Raw genomic sequence first — 16037 nt, 5'->3', positions numbered from 1 at the left:
TTGCAAAGTGTTTGTACTGTGCAATATATGGCATCTGTTGAAAAGAATGCTTTGGGTTAAATGTATGAATTAGGAATAACAGATTAATTAGGAGAGGGACATTTTGGAGGGATGTTAATAGTATAATAACACTAAAACATGTTTTTGTATGGTTATAGAGAAGGATTTGGAAGGATGGACACACAGCAAATGTTGTTACTGATTGTCTTTGGTGAATAGGATTGGAGGAGGGTTGCTGGCAGGAAACCATTTTTTAAAAATATATAGATATATGGCTTTTTGTCTTGTTAGAATATGTTCAAATTGTTAAAACATATTTTTTCTTTAATACCCAATATTTAAACATCTAATTATTTAAATCCATAACTCATTCTTTTTCTTAAAAAGCTTATTTTCAGTGGTGCGTCATTGCCACACGCAGGCTTTCTCTAGTTGCAGCGAGCAGGGCTACTCTCTCGTTGCAAAGCCCGGGCTCTAGGGTGGGCAGGTTTCAGTAGTTGTGGGGTGCGGGCTCAGTTGCCCTGTGGCATGTGGAATCTTCCTAGGTTAGGGATCAAACCCGTGTCCCCTGCAATGGCAGGCAGATTCTTAACCACTGGACCACCAGGGAAGTCCCCATAATGCATTCTTAAGCTTCCTAAAGTCTCATCACTTGCAGTGAGCCTGGAGTTTGCCTGTTTACTGGTCTTTTGAAGTAGCCATGCTATGCCTCTTGAGGAGAGAACCCCAACTTCCAACCCCTGTCCTGTACCCTTTTCTAGCTCCTTTATCTGCTTTTCTTATTTCTGTAATCCATCACTCCACTACTGCCTGGCCAGCATGCTGTTTCTTTGCCCCTTTATATTTCATTTGTGCCGGTCCACGTTAATCACCAGTGGAGAAAGATCACACAGCGTAGCTGTTAGTGTGTCTGTGACAATTTGTGATCTTGAACTTCTATTGATCCCATAAAGAGGGCTCTACAACCCTTCTGTGTTCCCTCCTTACCTCTCTCCTAAGTGCAGGTGGTATTCAGACACCTCCTGCTCCATGTTCCTCAGACCTTTAGCACTGCTCCCTGTTCTCTTGAGCAGCAGGTGGCTCTATGCCCTAACTCTGGAGAAAAGAGCAACTCTGTAAACTCCTTGCCACTAAACATGCAGACTCGACGTCCCTCTTGAGCCAAGGCTGACTGTCCCTATGTGCTGGGGATCCCAGCCCTACCTGTTTCCTTCTGGGGGTGTTGGGGAGGGTATATGTTCTTGGTACATGAATTATCCCTGCCATCTCACATATCGCCTCTGTGTTTCCTCATTCGTACACCCTGAAGAGTAAACATAATGGCCTAGAATACCTATGTCTAATTCTTTGTTGCTTTTCTGTGATATACACATATTTCTGGATGGATAGAAAGAAGGAAGGACATCTGGGTAAAATTACAAGAAAGAAACATGAGCTAAAGAGAACTCAAAGACCTCAAGAGTAGAGATGAAAGAAATGACGAAACAAACTTGAAAACAGCCTTCCTTTCCCTTGTGCAGATGCTTTTGGTCAAGGTCAGAGTAGAATGGGGACATATTTCATCTTTACCTGAGCAAATGAAGCTTTAACTGTTAGGACTGTCAAACTATACCATTGTGGTTTCTTAGTTAGTGGTATAAGCCAGATTCTCATATTTTGATATTTGTGTTATGTTTTCCAATTTTTTGAAAACAAATGATAAAACTTAATCTGTAAACTAGTGTTTCCTAAGCATGTATAAAGGTAGTTTGGAGATAGGGTTTGGGAAGTACTGAATTAGTTAAATCTTTCACATGCTAACACACTTTGTGAATTTCCAAGAGTAGGAGGCAGTGTGGTGATTTCCAGCTTTCTGACCATAAAGCACTTTTCTGTACTAGCTTCCATCCTTTCTCCTGAATGTATATTATATGCAAAGAAAAATAGTTGGTACTAAAGAAGTTTAAAAAATGAAAAAAGAAAGATCAGGTTGCATGGTGCACAGTAGTAACATGATGAATAAGAATTTTTTTTATTCCTTGTCAGTTTCTGTTTTTCTGTATATTTTGAGGATGGAAAATGATTTTTTAAAAAACAAGACTTTTTTTTTTTTTTAAACTAATGATACATTAGAGGAAATAAGCTGTTTTGTAAACAATAGAGTTCTAGTGTGGCTAAACTAAAACTTTTTATAGTACTAGCAGATTATCATGCTATGTTATTTCAGGGTTTTATTAGGATTGACCTGGTTTCTGTTACCGGAGTTACATTTTCTTATATTCTTTTCCAGCGGCAGCCGTTTAGGAGGCTTGGTTACAGTGTTGTGCTTCTTTTTCAATCATGGAGAGGTAGGTAGTAAACAAATATTTTCAAACTGTTTAGGGATTTTTACTTCTAGAAATATGATTTTCATTTAAGTATTTTTTAAAATTTTGAGACATTTTGCTAATACAAAATTTTACCAATATAAAATATAGAAATATATAAGCATTTAAGTTTCTCTAATTTCTTTAAATTTAATCTATAGTAGCAGTCTTTAAATGTTTAATCTTATTTTGATTCAAATTTTAAACATTAGCATTTATCTTAAATTTTATAACCATTGTATCTTTTGCTACATCTCTTAGTGGCTTAAAGAAATAGTGGGTCTGTGTTAATTCTGTATATAATTTAAAATTGTGAAAACTTGTTTTAACTGTAGTAAAAATAAGCTAACCATGTATCCACTAACTTCTTGTGGAAGGTAACTTTTTGATGTAGGAGCTATAGCATATGTTTCTATTTTACTGCATTTATATTAAATCTTGATATACTTTTAAGTGTCTTTTGCAGAATGTTTTATTGTATCTATAAACTTGTGCATGTATCCAAGTTCTTTCTAAAGAGAATAGCATTGTAAAAAGAATAGACTCTGCATCCAGGCTACCTGTGTTCAAATCCTGACTCTGCCATTTAGTGACTGAGTGACCTGGGCAAGCCCTTTAATCTCACCCACCCTAGTTTTCTCTTTGTAAATGGGCATAATGATGTTATCCATCTCACTGGATTATTGGGAGATAAAATAAGTTCATATTTGTAATGTGTTTCAAACAGTGTTTGACACATAGTTGCTACTAAGTAATTATTAACTTGTATAATTGTTTATATTATCATTGGTAACTTATTTTAGGTTAAATTTTAATATAAATTCAAGATGCCAATGAAATCCTTCCACTAAATTATAATTATAAATGAATTTCTAGTAATATATATATATATGTGTGTGTGTGTGTGTGTGTGTCTAGTTTTCTTTCATGAAAGTTTTCTATGAGGGGAATTCTCATATAAAAGGTCAGGTTGCTTTGTGTGAAGTAACTTAATCCTTTTAAGTGTTTCCACGCTGCCTACAATATTTGAATATATACATGTTACAAAGCTCTGAGGGTAGTCATACAAAAACTAAACTGTAGACTCAGGGTTGGACTTATTTTTCCTATTATTTAGTGGATTACTAATGAAACTTAAACTAGCACATGTGTAGTATTTAAAATCATAGAAATTTAAAGCTAGAGTGACTTTATAGATTAATTTCACAGTTGATTGCAATATGACATCAATTCATTGATTTGGTCTGAAGTTTGAACAAAGAAAACAAAGAATTATTTGGCTCTTCTGAATGTGGATGCTGCTCAGTGCCTTGGTGCGGACCATAAAACATTTGGAAACACAAGTCTGTGAGAATGCCCTAAGAAATAGGAAATAATTGTTTAACAGTGGAAGAAAGGAGCATTGGGTGTTCACAGTGAGATGTTAGAAGAAAGAGATTATTGAAAATTTTGAAGTCAAGGCACAGCCTTAAATATTACCATCTTTTAAGCAGAAAGGTCTACTGTGTTATTCTCAGTGTAAATTAGGGATTATTAATTTTTGATTGTATGTTTTTCTAATAATTTTGATACTCATGTAGCATGCCCATCTTTCTTGGCAAAGTCTTTTCAGTTTTTAACAATGAAATAGACAGCTCAGTTCATTTTTCAGGTTGATGGATTTTTTTTAAAACACTTTTCAGCTACTTGATATATTGAAACATACGTAGGGTTTACTTTCTACTTAGGAAAAGATTAACTAAATGAGATTAGAATTAAAACTGTAGTTTTCCTGAATTAGTTAAGTAAATAATTGTACTTATATCAATGACTATAGCTTTAAAGTATGTAAGTGACCATTTTGAGTAATGATATTAATTGAGAACATAAACTGTAGTTTTGGATAAAATAATTGTGAGATCACAAGTAACTGAAAACCATTTTATTATAATTTTTTGTTTGGTTTTCAGATTGTAAGATTTCCAGACCCTTGTTTTCTTCTGATCTTTAAAAGTGTTGTTTAAAGTACATAGTTTTTTTTATATTGTGTGGAGGGGGAGCACAGCATCTACTCTGGTTTAACTATTCATGTATTTAGTGAACTTTTCCAGAGAATCACAGTGTGTGTCCCACTGGAATGTCTGGCGGTTTTCTGAGTGGTACCCTTCTTTCTTAGAAGAGTTGTTTAAATCATCTGAGTGAGTGGTTTATGTGTGAAAAAACAGTTGTGAATTGCTTCCTGCTTTTAAGTTCTATTTCCATTATTTAATTTGCTCTGTAATTGAGTCTCAGGTAGTATTCTTGTTTTCATTGTTGTTGTTTAGTTGTTAAGTCACGCCCAGCTCTTTCCCAGCTCTGTGGACTGTCGCCCACAAGGCTCGTCTGTCCACAGCATTTCCCATGCAAGAATGCTGGAGTGGGTTGCCATTTCTTTATATGATGTACTTTCTGAAGTATTCCTTTCTCAGATGGTTTTACAAGGGGGAATTTTTGCTTTAATAAAAGAACTACAAATTGTGTCGCATAAATGATTAATCAAATTATTTAAAAGGAAAATTTAAAACCCTCAAATCTGAAAAATGTGAAAACACAATAAAGAAGCTATTAGTGGCTCATAGTAATGATCAGTAATATTGAGGCTATATACAAAATTTTTATTTTATAATAAAAATTATGCAGATGTTTTTACTTATCCAACTTTTTAATTAAATGTTAATTCTGTTCCTATTGAGAATTTTTGCTAAGATGAGAACTAACAATTTTGCTTTGCTTTTAAAATGTTTTCTTATTATAAGATGTGTATAGCATTGGTTGATTTTTAGCATGTTAATTGAAAAGCACTTAGATGGGTACATTAAAAAAACCTAAATGCAGTACTTTTCTCCAGTTTTTGACTGTTAAAAATTCATTTTATGTGAAATAGGTTTGTTTAGCTTTTTATGATAAGATTTTTTCTTGCCAATTTAAGGAACTTTTTCTTTCCTCTTTTCCTCTTCCTTCCTTCCTTTCATTTCTAATGGTGGTAAGGACATTTTTTCTGGGTCTTCTGTTTATTCAACTGATTTAAAACAACATATATAGCCAAATCACTTTGCTGTGTAATAGGAATTAACAACACTGTAAATCAACTATACTTCAAAAAAAATACATAGGGAAAAAACAACAGCATATACTGAGGGCCTACCCTGTCAGGACCTGTAGAGGCTGCAGATGTTTCAGTTAGTAAAACAAAGGTCCTTTGTGGATGTGAAGGTGGAACAGTCTTCTGCTAAAGGTGGGGGGGGTTGGGGGGGTCTCCTGATTTATTTGGGGAGAAGCAAGGAGGCCATTTTGGAGGAGCAGAGAGTGGAAGGTATAAGGCCAGACAGTGAAAGGTGGAAGGTGGGATGTGGAAAGAGCCGATTCTGTAGTCCTATCAGTCATTGTGAGGTTCATTTGGAGCAGATGGAAAGGCCATGGAGGGTTACCTGCAGATGAGTGACATGATTTAAATATTTTTTACATTAGTTTGGTAGATAGTGTAAGTGCAAGATGTATTATTTATTCAGGCCATTGAGTGCTGTGTGTATTTGTGAAACTTAACTCCAAAAGTCCAAAAACGGAGTGTGTGCTAGTCTTAGTTGGAGATGAATCTGTTGATGTATTTTGAAGACTAGTAATAGCTTGTAATGTGGTAGAAAACTAGCGCACAACATCTTTCATGACCTGGCCCCTTCTGGGTCTCTCCACTCTAGGGCATTTTCTTTTTGCCTCAGTCCTGCTGTCCTTCCTTCCTCCAGTTCCCAGAAAGGACTGCTCCTTTTCCTGTCTCAGGGCCTTTGCACATGCTCTTTCCTGTGTCCTGCATATTTCCCTCTCCCTGTGTCTCCTAATCTATGCCTGGTTAACTCCTAGTCATCTTTCATAGCTGAATGTTTCAATTTGGGTTTCGGTGGTGTTCTTCATTTCTTCCTGCAGATCTGGGTTTCCATCTGGTGTAATTTCTCTTCTCTTTATTTAGCATTGTGGTGCAGATCTGCTGCCAATAAGTTCTCTTAGCTTTTGCCTTTCTAAAAACATCCTTATTTTCCTTCTTTTTTTTAAGTGCTTTTTTTTTTTTTTTTTTTTTTGCTGGATAAGAATTCTGGGTTGAAAACTTTTATGTTTAAGCTCTTTAAATGTCATTCTTTGTCTTCTTGCTTCCATTGTTTGAAAAGTCATCTATCACACTGTTGTTTCCCTGAATGTAATATGTTTTCTATAGTGGTTTGAAGCTTTCTTTTTGTATTTGATTTCTCTTGGTTTGATGGTGATGAACTTAAATGTGGTCTTCTTTGTGTGTATCCTGCTTAGGTTTCACTGAATATCTTTGTTCCGTGGGTTGATTTTTTAAATCAGTTTTTAGAAAACTTTAGCAAATATTTTTTGTTCAGATATTTTGTCTTCCCCATTCTCTTTCTTACTGTCTTTGAGGATTCTAATTCCATGTATGTTCAGCTTTTGATGTTGTCCCACAGGTTTTTGTTACTTTCTTCATCTTTGTTTGTTTGTTTCTCTTTGTCTCTATTTGGATATAGTCTTTTGCCCTGTCCCTGAGTTCATTGATACTTTATTCTGACACATTGTCTGCATTAATGCCCATTCAGTGATTTTTTAATTTTAGATATTATAAATTTCAGTTTTTCCCCGAGCTTCTATTTCTCTATTGAAAATTCCTATCTGTTCACCCATTTTGTCCATCTTTTTCTGTAAATTTTTAAACCCAATGATTATAGTTAAATTCCCTCTCTGCTAATTTCAACATTAATGTTCTCTGTGGATTTAAGTTTTCTGACTAGAATTTACTTTTGATTGTGGGTTATATATTTGATTTTACATGTCTCATACATTTCTATTTAATGCAAGTTATTTTGTATAACAGAATGATAAAGCCTGAACTAAATAATTGTTTTTGCTTGTTTTTTTTTTTTTTTTCCGTCAGAGAGGGAGTATCTTTTCCTGTGTTGGGCATATAGGGTAAGAGGGCCAAGAGATTGGATCCCACCATGAGTTTTGCTAAGCCGGGCAGTGCTGTAGTTTTAATTTAAAATTTCCTCCAGTTTCAAATGAATGAAGGAGATTTCTGCCCTGTGGCTCAATCTCCAGTTTCCCAGATGCTAACTCCAAGGTATGATCTCTTTGATCTTACAAGCAATTGAATTTGGAGGAGGTTAATTTTTAGCTTTTTAGTATCAGTCCATCACTGGATTCAACTTCAGCAGTTTTCTGGAAGCTAAGCACAGCATGAGATTGTGACTTGTCTCTGCCTCTTGACTGTTCTTCAGTGCTTCTTCTTTTTTCAAATTTTTTTTTTTTTTAATGTTGACTGTATTTTAAAGTCTTTATTGAATTTGTTACGATATTGCTTCTGTTTTCTGTTTTGGTTTTTTGGCCATGAGGCAGGTGGGATCTTAGTTCCCCAGCCAAGGATGGAATCTGCACCCTTACATTGGAAAGTGAAGTCTTAACCACTGAACTGCCAGGGAAAGTCCCTGCTTGTCTCTGCTTCGTCACCCTAAATCTGAATATTAAATTAATTTAGTACTGTTTGTTGAAAAGACAATTCTATTTCCATTGAATTGTATTGATGCTTTTGTCATTAATCAAGTGACTGAATATCAGTAGATTGGTTTTTAGACTCTCAAATCTGTTCCAGTTTGGCTGTTTATCTTTAAGTCAGTATCACACTATCTTAAATATTATAGCTTTAAAAGTTTGATATCTGGTGGTAAAAGTCTCTAACTTTCTTTTTTCCATTGTTGCTTTAGTTAGTCCAGGTTCTTTGTATTTCCATATGAATTTCAGAATCAGTTTTCCATGATTCCTCCTTCCCTCAGCACATATACAACCTGCTGGGACTTTTGTTATTGCCTTGATCTCTAGATCAATTTAGGGAGAAGTGGCATTCTAAATATATCAAATCTTCCCATCTGTAAACATAATTATTCTTCATTTATATCAATCTTCAATTATTTCAGCAATGTTTTATATATTGCAGTTTTTTGTTAGATTAATTCCTAAGTTGTGTGTGTGTGTGTAGGCATGCATGTGCATTTTGGTACTATTCTCTGCCCTTTTGATATGTCCAGTGTTCTTTATTTATTTCCCTCAGTGTTCTTTGAACACTTACTTTCTTGCACAAAAAGCTGTTTCAAAATCACTTAGTACTTTCCTGTCCCTAGATTTGGAATCAGCTGTTTTCCAAGGAATCTTAGATCCTGCTGGTGGAAAATGGTATTTAGAGACCAAAAGCAGGGTGCTTGGTGTGCTTATTACTGCTTGGATATAATCACTTTTAGCTTCTTTCAGCAAAAATCATTAATTCACACTGATTTCTCCATTAATTCTGATCTAGTCATCTAGTATTATAAACTCTGCCTTCCCCTACTTCATATTTGTATCTTCTTCCTCCCCATAATCTAAATGTATTTATTTATTTTCTTTATTCTATAGTATATACAAAATAATTTCAAAATTAGTACACTAATATGATTACTAACCATAAACCTACTAAGTAAAGTTTAAGATTTCTTTGCTGTTCTTTGTTTCCTAAGATCATATTCTGCCAAGGAGTACAGAGTTCAAAAGTAAAATAGCTCAATATATACCTAAATTATTTTTGCTTCTCTGTTAGGTTACCATTTAATGCAGTTGTAATAATTTGTTTCATTTTATATTTATATTGTTTTTGTGTCATGACGAATACTTTCATACTGTATGCAGAATATTGAGCATGTTGATAACCTTGAGTAGTTTGGTTTACAACCGCATAGTAAAGGTGGTGGAGTTGATAACACCTTGTCAGACATTTTTTCTATGTTTAAATATGTAGGGAAAGGTCAGGTTTGAGTTACTGCTGCAAAGGATGGAGTCCTGAAGATGTAAGGTATTGCTTATCCAACAAGGCTGACTCATTTCACAGAAGTTTTTTGCAAACGTTATGGTAGGGTATGCTGATATCCTGGAAGATCAGAGACAAAAATAAACATTTCTTTCCATAGAACCAATAGAAATACTTTATTAAGAGAGTAAGGGCTTCCCTGATGGCTCAGTGGGTAAAGAATCTGCCTGCAGTACCGGAGACCCGGAAGACCTGGGTTTGATCCCTGGGTTGGGAACATCCCCTGGAGGAGGAAATGGCAACCTTCACCTGAAAAACCCCACAGAGGGGCCTGGCAGGCTGCAGCGCACAGGTCCTTAGAAAGCCGAACGTGACTGAATGGCTGAGCACATGGGCACACAGGGCTTGTCAGGAGCACTTCTGTGTCACCGAGGCGTTGATTTTTGTGTGAGCCGGAATTGTGTTACGGATTCAAATTGACATATGTATCAATAACTGACGGTTTAATCAGGCAGCGTATCAGTACATGGTACAGAAAGAGATAGAAGCTCCAAGAAACCTACCTGACTTATAAAGGTGCGGTCCCACCAGCCTCATAAAGCCAGTGCCAAGCTAAGGGTCTGCCTAAACAATGGGACTGCCCAGGTAACATCAGCTAGATGATGTTGTGTGGCTGTTGCATTTTTTTGTTGCATCCAGCATTTTTATGGTTGACATCTGGATAGTTGAATCCTTAAAGCTGTACCATTCTTAGAAAAGGAGTAGCCAAACCCATGGAGGTCAGGAATCATTTTGGAATCACTTGTATAGTGTTTAAAGTAATATTGTAGCTAATACAGCAGTGCCGCAGTCAAGAGGTAGGATCGTTTGTTTTAAGCCCAAACCTTATATGTTAACTCTAATTAAAACTCTTGGAACAAGCCTTAAACATGATCTGTTTGATACTAACTATAAGTTATAATTGACTAGTCAGTTCTATTTCTATTTTTAAATTATGAAAAGAAATCAGTTAGATTAGGCTCAGATCTTTAGTAGTGTAAGTCAACTATTTGAAAAGAGAGTTTGAAAAATGAAGCCGTTTGTTGCTGAAATTCCTTTGTTTTTGATTCTTGAGTACATGACTAAAAGATTTAGCCCTTACCAAGCCAAAATAGATTAAAAATTATGTAGTGGATGAGGACAGTTTAAACAGTGCAAGATTTTTTTATTGAATATATTTTCACAATTAAAGAATTTCTTATTCTTTGTCAGAGTGCAGAATACACTTCTGTAATCCTTTTTGAAGCAGTTCACATGTATATTTCCTCCTTTAATTCTTACATTTCAACCTATAAAGAGAATTATAGATTTTTACTTTCCACTTAAAATTATAGTTAAATAAAAATACTTACTTATTGTAACTTAAGGTATGATTAAGACAAAGCTTTTTTTTTTAATTTTCATGTTATATGGTATTTGGATCAGCAGTTATGTTTGTATCAGATCTAGAAAAGCACCTTGTGTTATTGGAGAAACAATAAGAACAATAAGAATTCACATACATTTGAATTCATTCACTCTTAACATTTTAGAAGGAGAAAACCTTGCTCTTTGTTATAATTTATAATTGAGCTTTCTTATCCATACTTTACAGAGGATGTAATTGAGTTTTAGCAAACTGAGTGACTTTTGCTATTAAGAGAAATGAATTTCTAAGAGATGACAATATTGTTGAATTTAGTAATGAAATAAATGTAGGTGAATAGTCTAAGGAAAATTTTCAAATAGTGTTTTATATAGTTTAAATATTTTCTTACTGGTTTTTGCATAGTGATTGGTAGCTTTATAAATTTTGATTATACATTTCCTCTGTCAATCATACTGAAATCTCTAATAAACTAGTTAATTTAATAAACTAACTGATTTTTTAAAAATTGCATCTCAGCAACAAACAGGCATTTTTAAAGACTTTTTCAATCTTTTCATATTCTCTTGCATGTAAGTTCACTTACAAATATATGTTTATGTTAATTTCACAGGGAATGGTGAGCTTTGGTAGAAAAAGAAATAAATTGACTCAAACTTTCTATAGGGGTAGTAGAGATGTCTAATAGTTTAAAGCAGAGCTAAGATAAAGGCTTGTTTCCATTATGATCTTTGTCATTCTATATATTCCTTAAATTTACCCTACTTGACTTGAAAGATGCAATGATTTCCTCTGGTGTGACTAGCTTAGTAGTAGTGATATCAAATTGTTTTACATTTAATCCAGTGCTGTTTTCTTCAAATGGAAACATGGACTTATTAATACATTAAATATATATGCAGAAACATGATAGAGTGCTAAAACTGGACTATTATATTATTTAATCAAATCCAAAGTTAGCTTTCAGAAAGACTGATAACTATTTTAGAATTTCTATTATTTTATTTGATCTCCTGTACCACTTTTTATAAATACTCAGCAGCTCAGGTCAAAGAAGTAAAAACAAAAATGGAGTGCTCCTTTTAAGCAGTATTACCAATAAAAATACAAACAGTGATGTCCCCAGTGAGTTTTGAAATATTAGTTATGAATCAGTTCAGTTCAGTCCCTCAGTCATGTCTGACTCTTTGCGACCCCATGGACTGTAACATGCCAGGCCTCCCTGTCCATCACCAACTCCCGGAGCTTGCTCAAACTCATGTCCATCGAGTCAGTGATGCCATTCAACCATCTCATCCTTTCCCCTTCTCCTCCTGCCTTCAATCTTTCCCAGCATCAGAGTCTTTTCCAATGAGTCAGTTCTTCGCATCAGGTGGCCAAAGTATTGGAGTTTCAGCTTCAGCATCAGTCATTCCAATGAATACTCAGGACTGATTTCCTTTAGGATGGACTGGTTTGATCTCCTTGCAGTCCAAAGGACTCTCAAGAGTCTTCTCCAGCACCACAGTTCAAAAGTCAATTCTTCGGCATCAGCTTTCTTTGTGTGGTACGACTCTCACATTTATACATGACTACTGGAAAAACAATAGCTTTGAATATACAGACCTTTGTCGGTAAAGTAATGTCTCTGCTTTTTAATGTGCTGTCTAGGTTGATCATAGCTTATCTTCCCAGGAGCAAGTGTCTTTTAATGTCACGGCTGCAGTCACCATCTGCAGTGATTTTGGAGCCCAAGAAAATAAAGTCTGTGACTGTTTCCATTGTTTCCCCATCTATTTGCCATGAGGTGATGGAACCGGATGCCATGATCTTAGTTTTTTGCATGTTGAGTTTTAAGCCAGCTGTTTCACTCTCCTCTTACTTGCATAAAGAGGCATTTTAGTTCCTCTTCGCTTTCTGCCATAAGGGTGGTGTCATCTGCATATCTGAGGATAAATCTGAGGTTATTGAACTAGTTATGAATAGTTTTGCTAAAATTCATGTGAAAGAAGACAAACTATATAGTTAATTTTCATAGCCAACTCAAATGTAGTGTTTTTAATTGTGGCAGAACATTTTCTTGCTGGTGCTTTCCCTCTTTTCCTTTTAAGCTGCAGGTGAAGCTTTTTAGGACTTCACTGTTGACAATTCATGATGTTACTGTTTCACTAGGTCTTATGCCTTGTGTGCCTTCCTCCTAATTTGGCTATTGTTAAAAATGTTAGTATCAATAGTTTGTTTTCTGGCACACCATTACATTGTGAGAAAAGCTTAATAGCAACTTTCAATTGGTATGTCTTATTCAACACATTTAGCAAAGGTACCATACACTATGAATTTTTTTTTTTTTTCAGTGTACCCGTGTGATGTGGACACCTCCTCTTCGTGAAAGCTTCTCATATCCATTCCTTGTACTTCAGATGTTGCTTGTGACTCATATTCTCAGGTAATTTTGACTTATCTTTAGAGGTTGTTTGTTTTGCATTGAATAACTTAAGCTGGAATTTTTTAAACTTCTGCTATAAAAACAATGTAATAAAATAATTAAGATGATGCTGTTGCTAGGTTGATTTCATAAAGGTATTTTAAGAATATAACTTCAAAACATATTACTACCCAAAACATTTTCTTCATCTGCCTTTTAGTCTTCTTTCCTTTAATTAGTGGTCCACAGATACTGCTGGAGGAGCAACAAATCTGCTTCCACTTCTGCCATCTCCATTTTCTGCCACCACAACAGCCTTCCAAAAATAGAAAGAAGTGGGAAAGCTGGTGGCAATATCCTACACAAACAAGAACAGTTCATAGAATAGGTGTGGTCAGGAACTGTCACATGTGTAGTTCTTTTTTCTACATTTGTTTAGCATTCCTGAGAACTGGATAGCAGGAGTAGAAAGAAACCTGAGTAGATAAAGATACACTAGGAGAATTCCTCCTAGACATTTAGGGTTGGATTGGGCTCTTCCCTGTTTCTCTGGCCTTCAATTAGAGACCTAATAGAGATGCAGGCACCACACTGGTGGAAAGAGAGTTTAAAGGAGAACAGTCCCCTCCCCTTCTATTGACAGATACAGAATTTAGATGGATGCTGCCTTGTTTCAGAGGGTGAAGATAAAGTGGAGTGTAGGAAACAATGGAACAGAGCACGATGAAAATCTGAAGATGACTCAGACTAGTCTAACTCTGTTCAGTGCAGAATTCAGGAGAACTGGTTGAAATCTGTTACATCAAACCCTTGGGTGATCCATTTCCCCACGATGATCTTAGCAGGAATAGAGCCAGTGGGCTCTGTCTCTTAGGTAGTGTTTTTAGACTGGCCTTTCACAGAATATGGGATGGGTGGTAACTCTTGTATTAGCTTTTAAAGTCTTTACAACTCCATGTATATTATCTAGGGTGAAACAGATCACCAGCCCAGGTTGGGTGCATGAGACAAGTGCTCGGGCCTGGTGCACTGGGAAGACCCAGAGGGATCGGGTGGAGAGGGAGGTGGGAGGGGGGACCGGGATGGGGAATACATGTAAATCCATGGCTAATTCATTTCATTGTATGACAAAAACCACTGCAATGATGTAAAGTAATTAGCCTCCAACTAATAAAAATAAATGGAAAAAAAAAAATAAAGTCTTTGCAACTCCAGCCTGATGCTCTCCCTTAAATCCCTCTTTTATTATGGAAATTAGAGCTTCTTTAGCATCTTCGAGAAAGCTGAACTCTGAATTCATAGCCTTTAGTTCTGGCTCACCGTGATAGACGTTTCCCTCTGGAACACTTTGGGAAGAAGTGATGTGCTGTATGAACACCTGATTGTCCACCGCACGTGCTGTGTCTCCACAACCACAGTCTTGATCTTGGCTTTTTTCTCTAATACAATGCACACAGTAGACTGCCCATCCGTCTCAATTTTCTGCTTTTCACCTACCTCTCTCTGCCTCTGTCTTAAATCCAGAGCTGGCAAACTTTTTCTTCCTCTCATTCCCTTGCTAATGTGCTCTGATTGTCCACAGCTGCTCAGATCAGAGCCCCAAACGCCCCCTGCCTTTTCCTCCTCTTCTCTTTTTTGTGTCCTATTCATGCAGGACCCAGCTTTTATCTCATCTCCTCCAGGAAACCTCTGTCAGCTGCTCAGCCCATATCCTAAACGCTTGCTTGTCTGCAGAATACTTATTGCTTAGAATCTTCTACTTCTGTGATTTTTTTCATAGACATCATCTGTCTCTCCAAATTAATCTATTGAATGCAGCTTTACATATATATATTTGGCTATGAATTCACCAAAATATAGTTTGAAAAAACTCAGTGGATACACTGACTTTGATTTTCCCCCTCTCTCCTTTGGCAACTTTGTTTTTTACAGTTATTGCTGTTGCTTAGTTGCCGAGTCTTTCTGACTCTTTTGCAAATCCATGGACTGTAGTCACCAGGCTTTTCTGTCCATGGAATTTCCCAGGCAAGAATACTGGTGTGGGTTGCCATTTCCTTCTTCAGGGTATCTTCCCAACCCGAAGATTGAACCCGTGTCTCCTTCATTGGCAGGTGGATTCTTCACCACTGAGTCACCCTGGGAAGCCCTTGTTATAGTTATACTGGGTATTTACATTTCATAGGAAATTGTTGTAATTGGGTGTCAGTAGGCATAATTTATTAATTCATTGGCTCATTGTATATGTTATAACTGATTGTATTTAGAGATTCTAATTTGTAGCGGTTTGGAGCCATGCTAGAATGTTTTCTGGTTGTGTGTGTCTGTTAATCAGTCAGTCGTATCTGACTCTATGCGACCCCATGGACTATGGAGCCTACCAGGCTCCTCTGTCCACAGAATTCTCCAAGCAGTAATACTGGACTGGGCTGCCATTTCCTTCTCCAGGGGATCTTTTCTGGTTAAACTTATTTTATCTTTTTAAGGGCTACGAAACTTCACAGAGGAAGCTTGATTGCACTCTGCATTTCCAATGTATTCTTTATGCTTCCCTGGCAGTTTGCTCAGTTTGTCCTCCTTACTCAGGTAAGGTGCTTATGTTTTTAAACTGAATTAAGTTTAGTGTATTTGATTACAAGAACTTAATTATCTAAAATTATAGAACTGATATGTTACATGATTCTAAGTCCTAAAATGTTTTTTTCAGTTGATATTTTGAAAGAAGTTTCAAGATAGGGCAATAAATAAGATTTATTATTAATGGGTGTTGAGAAAGGGGAGTAGAATGTGTGCTCATTTTTCCCTGCCCCCACTGCTTTGATTCTTTCTTATACTGGCCTTATTCCTATTCATATAAAGCAACTTGAGTTGTTTTTTAATGTCCTTTGAAATGTCTTGCTTGAGAAATGAAGTCAAGCCTGGATTTGAGACCTAACTCTGTTCCCTCTGTTGGACAGACAGCCTAACTTTTCTTAGTTTGTTTTCTCATATATGAAGTAGAGAAAATGAAATAGCCTACTGTATTGGGTTGTGATTAGGATCAGATGG

At 36.0% G+C, this 16037-nt stretch overlaps 1 protein-coding gene across 3 annotated transcripts in view; it reads left to right on the top strand.

The window, feature by feature from the left end:
- DPY19L1 (dpy-19 like C-mannosyltransferase 1) overlaps positions 1-16037 on the top strand; it is a 94419-nt gene that overhangs the window by 36759 nt on the left and 41623 nt on the right. For all 3 annotated transcript variants that reach the window (XM_070468394.1, XM_020889337.2, XM_070468397.1), the window contains exons 7-9: positions 2270-2327; positions 12922-13013; positions 15476-15575. In XM_070468394.1, the coding sequence (XP_070324495.1) occupies positions 2270-2327; positions 12922-13013; positions 15476-15575 (250 nt within the window). The remainder of the gene's footprint in view (positions 1-2269; positions 2328-12921; positions 13014-15475; positions 15576-16037) is intronic.

Source organism: Odocoileus virginianus, chromosome 1 (assembly GCF_023699985.2).
Source record: "Odocoileus virginianus isolate 20LAN1187 ecotype Illinois chromosome 1, Ovbor_1.2, whole genome shotgun sequence".
Classification (NCBI taxonomy): domain Eukaryota; kingdom Metazoa; phylum Chordata; class Mammalia; order Artiodactyla; family Cervidae; genus Odocoileus; species Odocoileus virginianus.
Note: the sequence above shows the minus strand (reverse complement) of the source record. Positions and strands in the feature narration are given on the sequence as shown.